This window comes from Balaenoptera physalus (assembly GCF_965194825.1).
Source record: "Balaenoptera physalus genome assembly, chromosome: 6".
Taxonomy (NCBI): Eukaryota; Metazoa; Chordata; class Mammalia; order Artiodactyla; family Balaenopteridae; genus Balaenoptera; species Balaenoptera physalus.
Window position 1 is genome coordinate 93,848,068 of NC_138885.1, and position 19,954 is coordinate 93,868,021.

The 19,954-nt window shown below is 36.1% G+C and overlaps 1 protein-coding gene across 31 annotated transcripts in view; it reads left to right on the top strand.

Annotated features, from left to right (window-relative positions):
* The window catches only part of ABI2 (abl interactor 2), a 92,362-nt gene that overhangs the window by 56,031 nt on the left and 16,377 nt on the right, over positions 1–19,954 (top strand). For 10 of the 31 annotated variants that reach the window (XM_082467144.1, XM_082467116.1, XM_082467119.1 and 7 more), the window contains 5 exons: positions 1,334–1,431; positions 4,656–4,802; positions 5,539–5,663; positions 6,689–6,868; positions 11,736–11,894. In XM_082467144.1, coding sequence (XP_082323270.1) covers positions 1,334–1,431; positions 4,656–4,802; positions 5,539–5,663; positions 6,689–6,868; positions 11,736–11,894 — 709 coding nt within the window. The remainder of the gene's footprint in view (positions 1–1,333; positions 1,432–4,655; positions 4,803–5,538; positions 5,664–6,688; positions 6,869–11,735; positions 11,895–19,954) is intronic. The other 21 variants (XM_082467117.1, XM_082467126.1, XM_082467120.1 and 18 more) reach the window with 3 other exon arrangements.

Below are 19,954 nucleotides of genomic sequence, written 5' to 3' on the forward strand. Positions count from 1 at the left end.
TTTGAAGCGTTTGTTTCTTGATATATTATTTCTTGCCTATTCAGATAACAAGTAGTAGTTTAGAATTTTTAAATATTCTATTTAAGCCAGAGTTAATTTTGTCAGCCTCAATACTCTGTATATAATTATGATTTTTTTTCTTAAAATTTATATTTTAAAATTACAATTATAAGTGTATTCTGATTTCAAAAGTCTTGCAGTTTCATTTCATAAGTATAATTTGAATACTCTGGATGTATTCTTATTAGAAAAGTTAAGATCCTTTTTTGAAGTGTTTGGCAATCCAGAATATTAGGGGCTTAAAATAGGGTCAGTATGAACATATGTGGTGAACATTATTAATTCTAACCAATTGGTAATCTCAAACAACTTGAGATTGCATTTGATCTATATTTGTGCATGACTTCTCTTAACTCTTTAAGGTACCCAGATTTCTAGGGCTTTCTGTGTAAGTGCTGACTTTCTCCTTTGGTGGCATGCATCCATGGTTCCCAAATCACCCAACTTTCCCACACTTGCATTTTCAGTTGGGGATAGAATAGTGAGGAATCACGGCTTAGCTCTGATTTAGGACTATGTTACATCTTTCCTATGCCTAAATTAATCTTCATTTTGGGCCTGAGTGGGTTTAATTCCCATTGGAACTAGGACATTGCCAGTGGCCATTGTACCACTCACAGTTGAATGGGATACCTCAGCCCTACCTTTCTGGTTCAGATGTTTAGGAACATGCCTTAACTTCTGGCAGTTTTCAGGTAGGTGATTCCTTCATAAGAGAACATTAAAGAAATCTGAATTGTAAGGCTGATCCACAATTTAAAAAAATGGAATTTTCTCTGTATATGATATAACTTTATATTCTCTACTTACAATGGATCAAAACTAAAGTTGCATTTTTTGGGGGGAAACATGTCTTTTGTTTTTTATGGTAAACTTGCTATCTAAAAAACAAGGAATTGCTTAAAGGCATTATTGTCTGATTGAGTTACTCTTTATTAAAACTAAAGTTTTTATAGTTATCCTATTTGATTTCAGTTGAATGTAGTATCTTATGGTCTAACCAGTGATCTGTTGGTGTGATGGCCTAATGGCAAATAAAGTCTTTGCATACAACTTTATAATCATTTGAAAATCTCACGTTAGGAAGAGTCCTTTGAGTACAACTGTAGAATGATAGTAGAGTAGAAATTGCATATGAAATGCATGGCCTCTAATTTTTTTTCCTATTTAAACCTTCCCCTCCTTTGTTAAATAGCATAATTTTATTTCCTCAAAGTGCCACTTTGTTTCACTGCATACAGGTTAAATTGATTTTTCCTCAAAATTTTTTTAGGTGAGTACCCAGAACATGAAGATGGGTGGGCTCCCGCGTACAACACCTCCAACTCAGAAACCCCCCAGTCCCCCTATGTCAGGGAAAGGGACGCTCGGGTGAGTATGTAACTAAGTAATAATTGAAAACCATTTCATGTAGTGCTGTGTGGAAACTAAACAATATATATGTTTAAACTATTTTTAAATATTTGAAAAGAGAACATTTTCTTCCTAGGATTATCTTTTTTGTGTGTAACTTTTCCAAAAGGAAAACATCTTTTATACTTCATACCTGGGAAACATGTTTATACTTTAAAAATATTTTGTTTAGAAATTATTTTTCTAATGCATTTTAAATTTTAGGTAAATCCTAACCTGAGTTCATGGCTTATTATAAATTACACTCTAATTCCTATTTTCAGAAAATTTTTAGTCTTTTGTATTATAATTGACTTTTCTTATTCAAACTAGTCTTCTGAAGAAAATGCTGTGCATATTACAGAATTCTGTATGTCTTGTGTTTTTATGAGAATACTGAGCTTTCATTCAGTCTACAGACTTGGGCTTTGGATTTGACTGGGAGAAATGGTCAATTAATGGAAAAGCTTGACTTTTTTCCTCTATAGCATCTTAGTATAAAAACGTGGTTTATCATGATCAAGATTTGTGATCAGGTGGGCATAATATCACCCAGAAGTCAGGTGACTAAAATCGTGGTCCAGCTCTGCTCCTGCTGTGTCGTGTTGCATAGTAAGCCTCTTAGCAGTTCAGTTTTTTCATCTGTAAAAGGGGGTAATTTGTCTTCTGTCAACTTTTCAGAGTCACTGTACCATGAATTGGATTTTTTAAAAATGTGTAAGACAAAATGCTTTGACTACCATTGGCTTTGTGATACATGCTTAAAAGTTTTTAATTGGCAATCTTGTTTTTTGGCCCCCTCACCAAAAAAAAAAAAAAAAAAAGCAAAAAACTAACCAAACAAACAAAAAAAACAAAAAAACCCAGCAACCTAATCAAGCAAAGAAAGATAATGTTGGAGGAGGAATTATAGTTAGGAGAGTGTGAAACAAAAGAATAAAAATGATTTCCAGCCAGGAATAGGATGATTTTATTTGGGGTGGACAAAAAAAAATTCTGCTTAGATTAGAGAGGAAAGAATCTAGTGGCTTAAATAAGATTTAAACTTCAGGGTAGAATGTAGATGATGTGGTAGGTTATAATTGTACAGGGTAAGAGTGGAGAATCAGGTCAAGAGGAAGTATTTGTTTTATTTTCCTGTGGAATGTCTATATTTCTATCATGTATAGTATCTAATGGATTTTATTAGGTTTTGAATCAAGATTGTTAGCAAGATAAGCCTAGTAAAATAAAATTTTCTGTTGCTCCCCAATTTTAAAGATTTACTCATACACTAGTATTTGTTTTCCTTGTGTATTAGCAAGGGCTCTGCAGGGTCCTCAGAGACCAGAGTGGCTGGGCACCACTAGCCACTTGATGGTCACAGCCTGGCTTTTTCGCGGTCTTTTCCCAGCTACCGTGTTTTGTCCTCTGCCCCTAGTTTTTTACCTTGTTTTTTTTATCATTGTCTTCACTGTATGGTTCTCAACAAAGGTTTTTTTTTTTTCTTGCATGAAACAGAACATTTTTGTTGTCTGGGAAAAATCGGAAATCAATCAGTTTCATATTTTATGGTGTTTTATATTTACATCATAACTTCAGAGATGCCCAAACTGTGTTGTCTTTTATTTTAGTTATTTTTTAAAATAAATTTATTTATTTATTTTTGGCTGTGTTGGGTCTTTGTTGCTGCACGCGGGCTTCCTCTAGTTGCGGCGAGTGGGGGCTACTCTTCGTTGCAATGTGCGGGCTTCTCATTGCGGTGGCTTCTCTTGGTGCGGAGCATGGGCTCTAGGCGTGCGGGCTAGTAGTTGTGGCATGCGGGCTCAGTAGTTGTGGCTCACGGGCTCTAGGCACGCGGGCTCAGTAGTTGTGGCGCACGGGCTTAGTTGCTCCGCGGCATGTGGGATTTTCCCAGACCAGGGCTCGAACCCATGTCCCCTGCATTGGCAGGCAGATTCTTAACCACTGCGCCACCAGTCGTTAAGCCCCTTTTTTGTATTTTAAATCCAAGGTCCTAACATTCCTTTTTCTTTCTTTGACCCAATATCTTGTCTAGTGCCTGTTATTTATTTTTTAATAATGTGTATATTTGTTTATGCAAGAAGGTTTTGAGCGTAGTAGACAGGGTCATTGCAGAGTAACCTCATCCAGAATCAATGAGCCAAAACTCGAGTGGTCCAGGAGAGCAGTATTTAAAGGAACCTTGGGAGCTTTTTGGAAGTGAATTATTGAGAAATACATAAGTCAGGTGAGCAACATCATTTTAGGAAAAGAAAGCTCTTTAATTTTCACATCTTGAGATCCAGTTAAAGACCAGAGTCTCATCTACACAGTATCAGTTTCATGTCAGTTGAGTATTTATCATTGTCATAAAGTTATTTGGAAACTTAAAGGTGAGAACTAACTTAATAATTACTAGTGTTCCAGTGTGCATCCTATTTCCTATCATATTTCCTTTCTTGCTCTTCTCGTTCTTTTCTTTTAAAAGGAAATTTTGAAAAAAAGAGGGAGATATGCTAATGAAATCCAGTCTGTTTTGTACTTCAAATAAGGTAGAAAGACTTAGGTGATCTTTTTTTCCTTCTCTCCCTTTTAAATGTTGAACTGTGAAGAGTGTAAGAGGTAAGAGCAATCAAGGTGAAAGCTGAAGGAGGATGTGAAGTGAGAATGGAAGGAGATGAGATTAAATTATATATTTCTGTGTATGGATGTGGTTTTATTTCTGTACCTTATAGAAAGGGAAGTGAATTGTTAGGGTTGCTATTGATCATCAGCGTGGGGGTTGTGGAGCCATGTTCTAGATTGATTTACGCTATCTAAGTATTTTTGGTTAGGGAGAGAGGGGTGAGCAGGATAATTAGTGCATTTATGCAGTGCAGTTGGGGAAATTTGACATGGCACTAAAATAATTTGAACTCATCTAAGAAGGGAGTCTGGGAAACATTGGCTTACCTGGTAGTAGAATCTTCATGCTCTCAGAATGAATGAACGAAATCGTATTAGCATAGGGAAATGAAGTTGGAGACTAAAATACAACAATATGCATCAAAACCCTAATGGTGGAGAAGTGATACTTAAGGGAAGACTGAAATTGGTAGCTGGGTTTTATTAAAACACGTTCTACTACCTCCGAGTACAAACTGTATTTCACTACTGGCAGGTCTGAATTGATTGTGCCGAAAGTTGCTAATCACACAATACATACGCTCTTCTTTTTGTAGGCGGCACTCCCCCTATCGCACACTGGAGCCAGTGCGCCCTCCAGTGGTACCAAATGATTACGTACCTAGCCCAGCCCGTACTATGGCTCCCTCGCAGCAGAGCCCTGTGAGGACAGCTTCTGTGAATCAAAGAAATCGAACTTACAGGTATTTTCTCTACCTCAGCGCAAAATGTGATGGTCATAGTACCATAATTTGTTCAGCTAACTTCAGTTAAATCTCTCTCATTTTCCAAGCACTAAGTTCTTTTCCTCACTCTGCTCCCCCAAACCTCATCTGATTCCACCTCTCTCTTCTCATGTTCTGATGCCACTTTGAGCAGCCAGGAAGTTGAAAGAGAACAGACATCTCAAAGTGCAAATTTCTCTGCAAGATGAATAGTTATTGTTGACCTGAAAAAAATGATTGACCAGATGTAGGAAATTTCAAGTTGTTTTTTGGTGGAACTTTACAGATGAAAAACTATATGCAATAAAATATTAATATGGGATAGTGTATCATGATATCATTACAAATAAAATTAATCAATAATTTGTTTAGGAAAACTGTTTTTATTATAAAAGAGGTTTCTTCAGACGGCCATTAAACTGGAATAAAAGAAAGTAATATTATTTTTATGTGTCAAGCCCCATGATCTATCACTACGTTTATGGAGAATTTTTTTTCTTTCTCAGTTTCTTTAATACATGCTTATTAAAAGGTAGCCAAAACAAGTTTCTTGAACTCAGCTTTTTTCCTTACTTTATTAAGAAATACATCTTTGAAGTGGAGGGCTTTTGAATTACCATTTTGTAGCTATATTCGTTTCAGAAAATTTTGGAAAATGCTGGCGGTATCTTGCTGTATATCAATACTCATGTTTTGGTGGCCCCTATTTCTTTAGCAGCAGCGGGAGTAGCGGAGGAAGCCACCCTAGTAGTCGGAGCAGCAGTCGGGAGAACAGTGGAAGTGGGAGTGTGGGGGTCCCCATTGCTGTCCCTACTCCTTCTCCTCCCAGTGTCTTTCCAGGTAAAACATGAATTGTGCTTCATCTTCACCTTGCTGAGTGTGGATTCAATTTCTGATTTAATTACACTGGGCTTTCTTCATAATCAGGGTATTTTTCCCTCGAAGACTCTGTAAATGCTGAAAAACCTTTATGCGTTTGTTATTTTTAACCAAATGATTTGTGAGTTTATGTTCACATACTTCTCTGTTATTTGGTTTTGTGTCTTTGGTGCCGTGGCGTAGTTGGTGCTTTGAGTTGAGGTTTCCCCGGAATGAGCTACATGTTTAATTCCAGCTGGTGTTATGACAGTGCGTGCCTTTGGGCACAGTGGTGTCTCAGTGTGAGAACCATATCGGTAGCAAAGGATTGGGCAGATATAATTTTGACAGTTCAGTCTCATGGACTCTGAGAACTTGATAGTCACTGAAATGCTACCCTCTTTTGTCTGAAACAGAAAAATGTACTTGTTTGATCTGAGGACACAAAGTTAAAATTCAGTTTTAAAAACATGACAGAAAAGACATAAGGATAGAATATTACATATTTAACTTACTTTTAATAACAAATAGATAATATCTTTTTAAAAATCATGAAAAAGAGGTATTTTTCTAAATTCTTTTCTTACCTGATAAGATATTTATGTCTGGAATATTTTTATTTTCTGATTTGTGTACTTCAAAATGGAATACTGTCATTTTCTAGTGTGTTTTGTTATATTTTGTATACTATCAATATTTACAGAATGTTAAAAATAACAATATAAAGGGAGCACTTTTCTTCTAGAGTAGTGGCTATCAGGTAAAAAGGAATGCTTTTAATGAATTTAAAAACCTGTACATTACCCTTAGCATCTTGAATTATTTGCTGCAAACCTTAATAATCCTTTAACATAATAAGCTTCATTCTTTTTTTTTTAACACTCTCTTCTATTCTTTGGTGATTGATGAGCACCGAGTATCTAACATTAAGTTCTCTAATGCCATTTCTAATCCTGCCTGATGGAACTGCCTCATTAATGCTGCCTCTTACTCCTCTTTCCCCTCAGCCCCTGCTGGCTCTGCTGGTACTCCTCCCCTTCCTGCTACTTCTGCATCTGCCCCTGCCCCTCTTCCTGCTACTGTCCCTCCCTCCACTGCCCCAGACACTGCCGCTGGGGGTGCCCAGACCCTGGCTGATGGCTTCACTTCTCCAGCTCCCCCTGTTGTTTCTTCCACTCCCCCTGCAGGTGAGTATTGGTTTATTCTTAGGCAGGCAGATCCACTTGTCTGGCTCTTCTCTTACTTGGAACTCTGGCTTTATGATTTTTTGTTTGTTTGTGGTTTGTATAGAAAAAAAAATCTGAAGAATAATGTACTAACTAGAAAATGGCATGTGACCGAACAATAGAATTTCCTGAGGGGATCAGGGTAAGGTTTCTCATTTTTCTAGTAGAATAGCACAAATACACATTTTTAAAAAAAATTTATTTATTTATTTATTTATTTATTTATTTATTTATTTATGGCTGTGTTGGGTCTTCGTTTCTGTGCGAGGGCTTTCTCCAGTTGTGGCAAGCGGGGGCCACTCTTCATCGCGGTGCGCGGGCCTCTCACTATCGCGGCCTCTCTTGTTGCGGAGCACAGGCTCCAGACGCGCAGGCTCAGTAGTTGTGGCTCACGGGCCTAGTTGCTCCGCGGCATGTGGGATCTTCCCAGACCAGGGCCCGAACCCGTGTCCTCTGCATTAGCAGGCAGATTCTCAACCACTGCGCCACCAGGGAAGCCCTATACACATTTTTTATTGCTTGAATTTTATTTACTAGAGATTTGCAAATTTAGTATGGAGCTGTCTTCTCTACAGTTTTTTTTTTTTTTTTTTTTTGGCTGTGCCGTTGGGCATGTGGGATCTTAGTTCCCTGATCAAGGATTGAACCCATGCCTCCTGCATTGGGAGCACAGAGTCTTAACCACTGGACCTCCGGGGAAGTCCCTTCTATACAGTTTTGAGAAGTTGTCATTAGAAGTATTCGTTGTTACAGGTTATGTCATTACTAAAAAGGAAAGTCTATGACAATAATTTTAAGGTATATTTTATAGGAAATATTTGATATAACAGCTTGAAAGTACAAGTCTATTATAACAGGATTTGTTGCTTATTATAGCAGCACTGGAAACACATAGTCAGTGGGCTTTTTAAGGATTTCAAGTTTATTTGTAATTTAAGATTGACTGGTATTTTACTGTTTTAAAATTGCAACCTAAAGTTTGTTTTCATGGCTAAGGAGAAAAAGCCTCAATTGCTACAAAGTATATTTTCAAAGTTAATAGTGATGCTGGTTTAGTAAACAAGTTCTTATCTAGTATAAAAATGTGTTTGGACACACATCACCTTAGCTGGTTAATAAAGTACTTCATAGAATATATGTGCAGTGCTGCTGCTGTATCTAGGTGTTTACGTGTTTTAAAAGACATTTAAAAAATCCATGTTAATCCATTCATTTTGGATGGTGTTTTATGGCATAGCTTCTGTAACAGCACTTTTTAAGAAAAGCTTTCTGCAGTGGGTGTATGTAAACATGAGCTGTCCTTTGATCTATATACCACTCTGTTAGGCGACGCTAGCTAGTTAAATATAGAAATCTTGTTATGCTCCTGCATCAATAGAGTAAGGAATACATCTTGAAATCAGTTGTAGGCCCAGAAAGGACAAATCACCCTCACCTAGAGTCAACATTTTAGTAATTAAATTATAATTTAATAACAGGTGCTGGTTCCTAGTCTGCACTGAATCAACATTTGTTGTATGAGTGAATAATTACAGTTTTTTAACAAAAAGCAAAGTAAATGCCTTATTAACAACTTATATCAATATAATCTCTTTTATGTAGAGTCTTTGAATTACCCACCAAATACTTTTTTTCTTTTCTTTTTATTAAGGTATAATTTACATACAGTAAAATTCACCCTTTCTAGTATGGACTAATGTGAGTTTTGACAAATGTATACAGTGATATAACCACAGCTACAGTCAAGGTATAGAACAGTCCTATCATCCCCAGATTTCCTCCATGCCCCCTTTGTAGGCAGTCCTGCCATTTCACTCATTTTACTCTTAGCCCCTGGCAACCTCTTGATCTGTTTTTTTTTTTTTCCCTCTAAAGTTTGCCTTTGTAATAATATCATAAATGGAAGCATATGTAACGTAACCCTTTGGGTCTGGCTTTTTGGCACAGTGCATTTGAGATTTATGCATTATTACATGTTTTGTTATTTTGTTCCTTTTTATTACTGAGTAGTGTTCTATTGAATGGATTTACCACAGTTTGTTTATCCCTTTCCCAATTGAGGGACATTTGGATTTATTTCCAGTTTTGGGTGATTATGAAAAAACTGCCAAATACATTCACACACAGACTTTTGTGTGAGCATAGGCTTTCATTTCATTTGGGTAAATACCTAGGGAATAGGATTGCTGGGTTGTCTGGTAAGTGAATGCTTAACTTTATAAGAAATTGCATAATTGTTTTCCAAAGTGGTTGTATAATTTTGCATGCCCACCAGCAGTGTGTGAGACTTCCAGTTGCTCTGCGTACTTGTTAGCACATGGTATTGTCGTTATATATATATACACACACACGCACACATATATATATGTATATTTAATTTAGCCATTCTCATAGGTGTATAATAGTTTCTCATGTGGTTTTGATTGACATTTCCCCAATGAATAATGATGTAGAACATCTTTTTCATGTACTCATTTGCCATCTTCTTTGGTGAAATGTCTGTTCAAATGTTTTTGCTTCCCCTCACACACCTTTTTAATTGGGTTGTTTTCTTATTGAGTTCTTTTATATTCTGAATATGCCTTTTATTAATTGTGTGATTTGCAAATATTTTCTTCCATTTTGTGACTTACCTTTTCATTCTCTTAATGGTGTCTTTTAAAGAGCAGAAGTTCTTTATTTTGATTTTCTCATTCATTGCTCTTTTTTTTTTTTTTCTTTTTTGTTTTGGGGATTGTGCTTTTGGTGTTGTGTTTACAAACTCCTTATCTTACACAAGGTCACAAAAGATTTTTGTCTTGTTTTCTTCTAGAAGTTTTTAGTTTCAGGTTTTTATAGTTAGGTCTATGGTAATTAAACTATAGTTTTGTTTTTCAGCTCAAAGCAAAATAAATGCCTCATTAATGGTTTGAATAGAGTCTTTATTATGTAGTGTCTCTGGATCACTGATGGCTTATAACATGGGAGGTTTTAGACTGGATCTAACTATATAAAATTCATAATGGTGTTAATTATCAAAGTTTTTAACTTGATGATTCTAGGTTTGTATTAGGGTGTTACAGATTAATGCCTAAAATGCCAGTAATGTGTGATTCAAATGACAAAATATACCTTCTAAAAAATAGCTTATTAGTTTACATGCTTTTACATTTTTATCATGGCCATATAAACTTGACAGTGGATTATGTTTGAGCTTGACTACTCAAGATTTTTATACAACAGGATTGAGTTTTAGGTTTTGATACTGTCGTATGTACGAAGAGTAAATCCTATAGCAGCTCTTGAGTGCTTTTATAATATTCTTTATATGAGTATCCAGATGAATCCAAGTTTGATAAATTTAACAGTTCCTGAAGATCAGTTTTAGTCATGTAAAACCATTTTACAGTCATGGAAAAGAAGAAAAATTGTTGTGTTTTTCTCTTTTCCCCTCTTCCCTTCCCTTCTTCCCTTGTCCTTTCTCCTCTCCTTTCCCCTCCTCTCCTCCTTTTCTTCCCCTCACCTTTCTCTTCCCTCCTCTTCTATTTTCTTGCCTGCTCTCTCATGGCTGCTCTAGTACTTGGTCTGTCTGTACAGTAGGCCCTTAGCTAATGATTTTAAGTAGAAGTGGAGTCAAGATAAAATTTAGGAACTGGATTGAACTAGGCAATTGGATGGATTAGGAAAGAGTGTCTTCTGTTGGCATTGAAGTTGCTGTTGTTGTTGAAGTGCTCTCAGAGAGCAAAATGTATGAAATTGCTGATAAATATGAACACATTCAGGATGATACTAAAAATTAGATATTTTTGATACACTTTTTGTATCTTAGCTTTTTTTCATAATTGTAAATTTGTTAAACTCTAATTTTAAGACAAAATAATCTAACTTTAGAGAAGGATATTTTTGATTGAAAAATGTGATTTGGAATTATGTCACTTGACCTTTTGCTGAAATATTTTATGATTTCCTTTAAACAAATTGGTTTGCTACCTTAAATTTATTACTATTATTATTTTTTTGGAATAAGACTGTGTGTCAAACATTTTTTTCTTTTGCTTTTCTAAACGTTATTCTTGTTGAGTTTAGTTTTCAGTGTTTAATTGCTGGTGTGTTTTGGGAGGAAGTGAGCCATAGATTTTATTTTATTTTATTATTATTTTTTTTCAAATTTGTTTACTTATTTGTTTTTATTTTTGACTGTGTTTGGTCTTCGTTGCTGTGCGTGGGCTTTCTCTAGTTGCAGCGAGCGGGGGCTGCTCTACGTTGCAGTGCGTGGGCTTGTCATTGTCGTGGCTCCTCTTGTTGCAGAGCCACGGGCTCTAGGCACGCGGGCTTCAGTATTTGTGGCACGTGGGCTCAGTAGTTGTGGCTCGCGGGCTCTAGAGCGCAGGCTCAGTAGTTGTGGTGCGTGGGCTTAGTTGCTCCACGGCACGTATGTGGGATCTTCCCGGACCAGGGCTCGAACCCCTGTCCCCTGCATTGGCAGGAGGATTCTTAACCACTGCGCCACCAGGGAAGCCCCCCATAAATTTTAATTCTGATGATTTTGAAACCCTATCAAATTACTAATTTAATAAAATCATAATATTAATTAGTAATCTATTTAGATATAGTTTTTCCAAACCTAATCATAATTTTATTTACCTACTTTCCTGCTTTTGCACTTGGATATACTGTCAACTGAGCAATAACTGTCACCTTGCATTAATATTTGTCAGATGGCAATTAAATTAGCTAAATATTATTATTTTTAATAATCTTATTAAGATTCAGGCATTGTACCTAAAGTATTTCATTGTCTGAGATAATTTTCTTTTAGTGACAAATTTATGTTCTGTCCCTTTTCCAGGTCATCCTGTTCAGTTCTACAGCATGAATAGACCTGCCACTCGCCATACTCCCCCAACAATAGGGGGCTCTTTGCCCTATAGGCGCCCTCCTTCCATAACTTCACAAACAAGCCTTCAGAATCAGATGAACGGAGGACCTTTTTATAGCCAGAACCCAGGTTAGATTTTCTTTTGCAGTCTGTGGAATATATCTAATTAAAAATCTTCAATTACACAGAAAAAAACCTTTAATTGCAAATGACTAGTACATGGTAGGTGGTTAGTACTATTTGTTGAATGAGTGGAAGACTGAATACAAGGTGGCTAATACTGTATCTTCCAGTTCTTTTTTTAAAAATCAACATGGTTTCCATATAAAGTTGTAGAACTTAATTTTTTTGAATGGAATCTTTTTTAATGTGTTAGTGATTATTTGTTTTTTAAAATAATATTGTGCTGAACAGTATTTCCTTCTTATTTAATCAGATACCCTTGCTCTATGAATAGCAAATAATGAAAGTTGAGCATACATGAACAGAGTTTATAAGTGGCAAAGGAAAAGGGAAATGACATTTTTGAAGCTGCTTTATGGTGGGCAGTTACACTATCTTTTTCAATTCTCCTACCAAACCTATGATGGAAAAACTGGGACTTGGACAGATTGATCCAGATATAACAATCACCTTTTAGTTGCATCATGCATACAGAAGAACTAATCTGGCACATATTTAATACTAAACATAATCATTTGTTTTGCTTCTTCCCCATAGAGGGTAAGAGCAAATATTATACTCTGTGACTACTGTGGACATGTTATGTGAACTTACTGTGTTTTTCTGGATTTTTGCCAAGAGGCCAGTAAGCCCATGTGTGATCACCTGTAATATTAGGGGACAGCCCATTCCATCTTGGATGAGCCCTGAATTGTATGGAGCTGAAATCTATCTACCTTTTGGTGAAACCTTGTTATATCCTTTGAAGTCTTGCAGAAGAAATTTCATCCTCCTCTTACATAAACAGAGCTTAAAGAATGCTTTTATATTTTTTATATCATTTGATTCTTATAATCATGTGATCGTTTTCATCTGTATTTTACAGGTGAGGAAACAGACTGAGGTGATAATCAAGTTAGGATTTGAATTTAGGTCATCTGACTCAAAGTTCCATGTTACTTCTATTGTACTATCCTATCCTACCTACCTTCATATTAAAAAAAATCTTTCTCTTACCCTCCCAAGGGTAGGAGGGTGGGGTGGAGGATGCCCACATTGTAATGTAAAGTGCATGAGAACCTGAGACCTTGTCAGTTTTTTAATCTGTTATATCCTGGGAATAGTGCTCAGTAACTACTTGTTGAACGTGAAGTGAATCTCTTGTTACTTTATTCAGATCCCCTCATTGTTTTGGGTCCTTCTTGTAAATTCAATGCCATAAATGACTATATAGTCTAACCAGTGCACACTGTAGTGTGATTACCATCTGCCTTAGTTGAAATAGACTTCTTTTTTAAAAAATTTACATTAGATTATTTATTTTGAGAAATAATGCATGTGCATTTTTTTACCCAGCGATCACATTTTGAGTCTTAAAAAGGAGTAGTTTTTCTTTTCCTAGTAGTTAACTATGACCAAATTAAAATCTATAACCTTAAAATTCGAGGGGTTATTCTTCTCTTATTTGTTTTTAAATTGTGTTTTACTGAAGTATAGTTGATTTACAATGTTGTGTTGGTTTCAGGTGTACAGCAGAGTGATTCAGTTATACATCTATCTATCTATCTATCTGTCTCACTGCTATCTTTGAACACACTCAATGATTTTGGGTGTGCCATTCTTTTTAACTCATTTTGAGCTCCATTTTGACAAATACGCCTGTCTTTTCTCACGTTCTACTTTTAAATCATGTGTTCCAAACCCATATTTGTACAGGTGCTATTTTGTAGTTAAATGAATATTTTATTTTTAAATTTTAATTTGTTAGATATGGCCTGTTTCATAGCTCTGCTGAAGATAAGCTCTCTCCCTGACCCTCTTGGAAGTCTAGACAATTATTTCTTATGGCCCTTATGCCCTTCCTTACCCTTAAATAGAGTTTTGAAGAATGGTGTCAGTCCAAAATGGGCCAATTCTGTGATGGAGCTGAGAGATGCTTTACTGTTACAGCTTGGGACCAAGTGTACATGATATTCAGAAAGTATATACAGGGATATTTCATGCTGTATACCTGTACATACCAAAATACTGGTCTTATGAGACGAGAACCCTGATTAAAAATTCCACCTGTTGATGGAATTTATTTGAAGGCTATTTATTTAAATGTGTTTTAAGTACATATTTTAATACTTATTTGTAAATCTGATTTTAACATACTTGAAAGTATATGTTAATGTAGAAAAATAACCTACTCTAAGGAATGATGTTAATGAAAGTATTTTTCACACTCATGGGAAGTATAAAGTGAATTGAGATTTTTGGGCCTTCAGCATAATGTGTGAGGCAACTTAATTTGTTTTCATGTACTTCTCTCAATTAAGTTCTGCCTTTCTTCTCTGGGGATTTGGTAACTGTTTAAAGAGGGTGGCTACAACTTAGTTGAATAATCAGTGCTTTTTTCTAAACTAAAAAAAAATTTTAACTAAATTATGTTCTTTGAAAAGTTCTTCTTGCAACACTTAATGCTTTGTAAGCCAGTATTCTAAGGCTGTTCGATGCACTTTCATTTTATTTGCATTAGATTATTATGTAAGTCTCTTGTATTATGCCCACTGGTCTTAAAATGGTCCTTGTTTTTTCATATTTAAAATGAGAAAATTTGTTGTGCTTTCTCAAGTAGCTAACTCCCTGGTTTAACAGTGATCCCAGGTTTGTGTTTTATGAGCATATTTTTTGCAGCTGGAGGCTTGACATGGATTTGTGCTTCTGAGGAAGTGAGCTGACAGGCTGGGATTCATGTGACTAAATTCAGTGAGGTTTTCTGTGCGATGTAAATCTAACAGCACTGCTACTATATTGGTTTTGAGTTTGAAATGGCGTTATAACATAGGAATTAAAATATGGAGCACCCGGTGCGTAGTGCCAAGTCCTAGGAGCACAATAATTGTGTTCTAGTGAGATTATTTCAGAAGCAAGTTAATGAAAGGAACACTTCATTCAGAACATAAAATGAATCCTATTTGGTTCTCATTGTTTCTTAATCTAATCCAGCCAAAGAAATAGGAATACTAGTTTATCATTCTTCTTGTCATCAGCAAGGAGTGTCATTGAAACAAACAGGGCTAATCACAAGTTTTAACAGTTTTTACTTTCAATATAAATATGAAGCACCTTGGTGGTAAAGAAGAGTATACATATGTGTTTGTACATGTACATTTACATACATTAACCTAGTTTGGTAAGTGTCTTAGTTTGGGCTGCTATAACAAAGTACCATAGACTGGGTAGCTTATAAACAGTAGAGATTTATTTCTCACAGTTCTGGAGGCTGAAAGTCAGAGATCAGCATGCCAGCATGGTTGAGTTCTGGTGAGAACCCTTTTGAGCTTGTAGACTGCTGTCTTGTTGTTGTATCCTCACATGGTGGAAAAAGAGAGAGAGAAAACGCTCCACGGTTTTTTTTTTTTTTTTTTTTGGCAATGCCTTTTAAAAAAATTTAAATATAATTTTTAAAGGTTAATTTCCATTTTACAGTTATTACAAAATATTGGCTCTATTCCCCATGTTGTATAATATTGTACATCCTTGAGCCTGTCTTTCACCCCCTGGTTTATACCTCCTACTCCCCCCCCCCCGACCCATATTACCCCCCTTCACTGGTAACCACTAGTTTGTTTTCTATACGTATACTGTGAGCCTGCTTCTTTTTTGTTATATTCACTAGTTTGTTGTATTTTTTAGATTCCACATATAAGTGACATCATACAGTATTTGTCTTTCTCTGTGTGACTCATTTCACTTAGCATAATGCCCTCCAAGTCCATCCATGTTGCTGCACATGGCAAAATTTCGTTCTTTTTTATGACTGAGTAGTATTACATTGTGTGTGTGTACATCCTCTTAATCCATTCATCTGTTGATGTACACTTAGGTTGTTTCCATATCTTGGCAATTGTAAATAATGCTGCTGTGAACATTGGGGTGCATGTATCTTTTCAAATTATTGGGTTTTTTTTTTCAGCTATATACCCCTGAGTGGAATTGCTGGGTCATATGGTGGTTCTGTTTTTAGTTTTTTGAGAAACCCCAATACTGTTTTCCACAGTGGCTGCACCAATTTACATCCCCACCAACAGTGTATGAGGGTTCCCTTTTCTCCACATCCTCACCAGCATTTGTTATTTGTGTTCTTTTTGATGATAGCCATTCTGACAGGTGTGAGGTGATATCTCATTGTGGTTTTGATTTTTATTTCCCTGATGATTAGCGATGTTGAGCATCTTTTCATGTGTCTGTTGGCCATCTGCATTTCCTCTTTCAAAAAATGTCCTTTCAGTTCTTCTGTCCATTTTTTAATCGGGTTGCTTTTTTGATATTGAGTTGTATGAGCTGTTTATATATGTTGGATATTAATTCCTTATTGGTCATATCATTTGCAAATATTTTCTCCCACTTAGTAGGTTGTCTTTTTGTTTTGTTTATGGTTTCCTTTGCTGTGCAAAAGCTTTTAAGTTTAATTAGGTCTCTGGAGTTCTTTTATAAGGGCACTAATTCCATTCATTCAGGCTCCACCCTCATGAGCTAATCACCTCCCAAAGGCCCCACCTCCTAATACCATCACATTGGAGGTTAGGATTTCATATGAATTTTGGGGGGATACAAACATTCAGTCCTTAACAGTAAGGAATCAGTAATGTGGTGTTTAAGTACTAAGGCCTTTGGTAAAAGATATCTTACATTTCACTACTCATATTTTCTTACAACAAAGACTAAAAAAATCTAATTCATAAAGTGGAATGTTGGTTCCAAGCAGTGTGAGTGTATATAGTTGTATGAGAAAGAGGAATTTCTGAATGAATATGATGTTTTACACAGGGAAGATGTCAGGCTTCCCTGAATGATATTAAAAACAACTAAAAAGAAACAGAAAACAATGTTGGGTTGGTGATATTGTAAAAGAAAAGCCATAATGCATATTCTTTAAATGATAGTTAACTTACAGCATTACCATAAATCTCCAGAAGAATACAGATGTGGTGGGGCTTTAGCAAAGTATAAATAGAGAGCAATGAAGAATCTATTTTCGAGTCCTCATTTTAGGCAGTCTTTAGCTTTTGTTAGTGAATGTTTACTCTAGGGAGAACAAAAAAGCTAGAAAAAACCGAAAAGTTTAAGTATATTCTCAGATGACCAAGTAAACCAAATAGACCCTTTACATCGATTATTAAACACAAGTTATGTTTTTAAACTGTGTGAATTTATTTGCTACTTTTTCTTGGCATAATGTCATACGATGTTTTTTTTTTCACTTGAAAAGGAATAAGAAAAATGGCTCAATTCTTTTAACCCTTCTGAGACTACAGGAGTGATACTTATTTGGTAACCCTATTCTTTTCCATCAAAAAAGCTTCCCTTACTGAGTATGATTAGTTAGGTTCACTTTTAAATACTCCTTGTTCTAAGTTACGATCCACGTTTAGAAAATATTTCACTCTTAAAATAAATTGCTTAAATTATTTCCCTCACTGGAATGTAAAATATTTGCAACTAAACTTGAATGGGCTACAAATGTATGGCCTCTAAAGGTGATATCTTTAATGGTTTTAGAAATAGTATTTAGAGTGGTTATTTTGTCTAATTTTCTTAGAGTATTTATAAAGCAGTAAAAAAAAAAAAAAGATTTAATAGCCTAATTTTTCTTCAAAACTCTTTGTACATTTTAACCGCAAAGAAGATGCGCCAGGATTTTGTAAATAACCAGGAAGGTCATGCTTAGGAGGTCTGTATATTTCATCAGCACAGACTCATCCTCTCAGTTTGGTTTGCTTGCAGAGCCTGTTACAGTTTGTATACCTCCGTGTTGCTGAGTGAATGTAAGCTGTAGTTCTTGTAGTTCTACTTAAGATCTCTCTATAAACTCCAGTCTCTTCTTGAGCGTTCCTCTTCCCGTTAACTTCATTATTGTGTAGTTTGAACATAATATTACTGAATCTAAGTTTGGAGACCTTTTGGTGATTATAGGGAAAGGCTTTTGTCACGTGAGGAATCATCTTAGCTAAATGGAATGGAAACAAATTGATAGTTACTTTCTGCTCTTGCCTGTACATGAGATACCTCAGACTAGAACTGATTATTGCAAACGGTTCTTCACATCAAAGTCCTGCTTAGATTCTCCTAAAATAGTTCATTTTCAGTTCAACTCTGAGGAAGATAAATCTAGTCTAAAGTAGGACCTTCTGGTTCACAGGTTTTCTAATGAAATCTCAATGACCAGAAAAAAAATGCTGTGGTAACTAAATTAATTTGGACCATGATGTAAAAAGTTTGCCCTGGGCAAAAAAAGTAGAATTTGGGGCAACCTTTGTAAACTCCATTTGGAACTGAATTTTTTAACATGTGTTGGATTGGCTTTGAAAAAAATCTAACTTGTTTTGTTATGATGTAATTCTGTTTAAGGAAGATCTGGGACTGGTTTTTACCTGGGCTGCTGTTGATAGACTTCTTAAAAACCCACTAGAGTTTCAGACTTGGACTTTCAAAACAAGAAAAGAAAAAAATATATATATTCATTAAAAAAAAAATAAACTCAACCTACCTACAAAAACCCTGTTCTAATAAGTTAAGTACCTAATCATTCTTTTTTAGCTGAGTACTAGAAAGTCATTTTTTTTTTTTTTTTTTTTTGATGAGAAACCATGACTGAAGTGGGAAATTTCCTACTTTTCTGTTACAGGGGAGGTTGGGATGGGTGCTAACATAAGAGGAACATTTCAGCATCTTATATCCCACTTTCCTAGCGCAGTTGCTGTCTGCCGCTGTTTCTCAGTTTTATCTGCTTTGTCTCTGCTGCCTTCTCTGTTCATTGTGTCTTCTACCCCAAGTTTGGAAACACAGGGTGTCGTGAACATATCAACAATTGTTCCAAGCCTCTGAGAGTGGGACACAGACACACAACTTAAGGGTTTACTACCAAGAAGTATGACTTCAGGGAAAAACGTAACCACAAGGTATCTTTTAAAGAAAGGTACCAATTTCTAGGGTTATGTGACTCTGTCCCTTTAAATCTGAGATATTCTTCAGGATTATCTGCTTAACTCTTGTCTGCCCATTATAAGTACATGTTCTCCCTGCACTTACCCATGGCACAACTGTTATCTTTACTGATTACTGCCACCTCTGTACCTCTTGATTTTTCCCACAGGTTCAACCCAGACTTTCCAGTTGCCTTCCATATTTATGTTTTAAGTTACTTTCCTACATCTCATTATTTCTCCCTGATTTTTCTGTTCACCAACCCGTTTCATTCCCTGTACTACCCACCAAGGTTAATGTGGTTAATGGCACCACTACCTTCATAGTTAGGAAGGATAAAAATCTAAGACCATCTTGAGCTGTTTCTCTCCTTCATATGCCTCCTAAATCCTTAGATACCAAATACTCTTTTTGTCCACACTGTACTAAGTTCTCTCCTTTTCTTTCCACTTCTATTACCTTGATTTTTGTGTGGCAGGCCCTGGGTTAGACTTTCTGCATACATTGTTTTTTTTTAAAAAATCTTTGCAGTCACTCTGTAAAGTAGGTTGCATTACCTCTTTCATTTCACATTTATGGATTAGGCTCAAAAAATAACTTGCTGTTCCAATAGCAGCGAAATAGCAAATCAGGGATTTGATGCTAGGTGACTTTAAGTCCAAGGTGTTCCCACTAAGCACTCTTTCACCTAACATATAAGATTCTTCCCTATTGCATATCTACCTGCTCATCTCTCCAGGTTTTGTACTTTCTCTCTGGGGCATCTTATGCCAACCATATGGAAATATTTCTGGTTCTGTGAACTGGTCATGCTATTTTATACCTCAGAGCCTTTGCCCCTCACTTGGTTCTCTGCTTGTCTTTCTCGACCCTTGTCTGCTTGTCGAACTCCTTTTCTTCAAGCACCTGCTCAGAGGTTACTTCTGTGTAGCCCCACCCCTACTCAAACCCTGACGGCCCTTTCCGTCACCACCATGATGCCACACCATCACCAGTGCCTCTTCCACTACCGTCACCACCACCACCTGCAGGGAAGTGCTACAGATGTTGTTGGG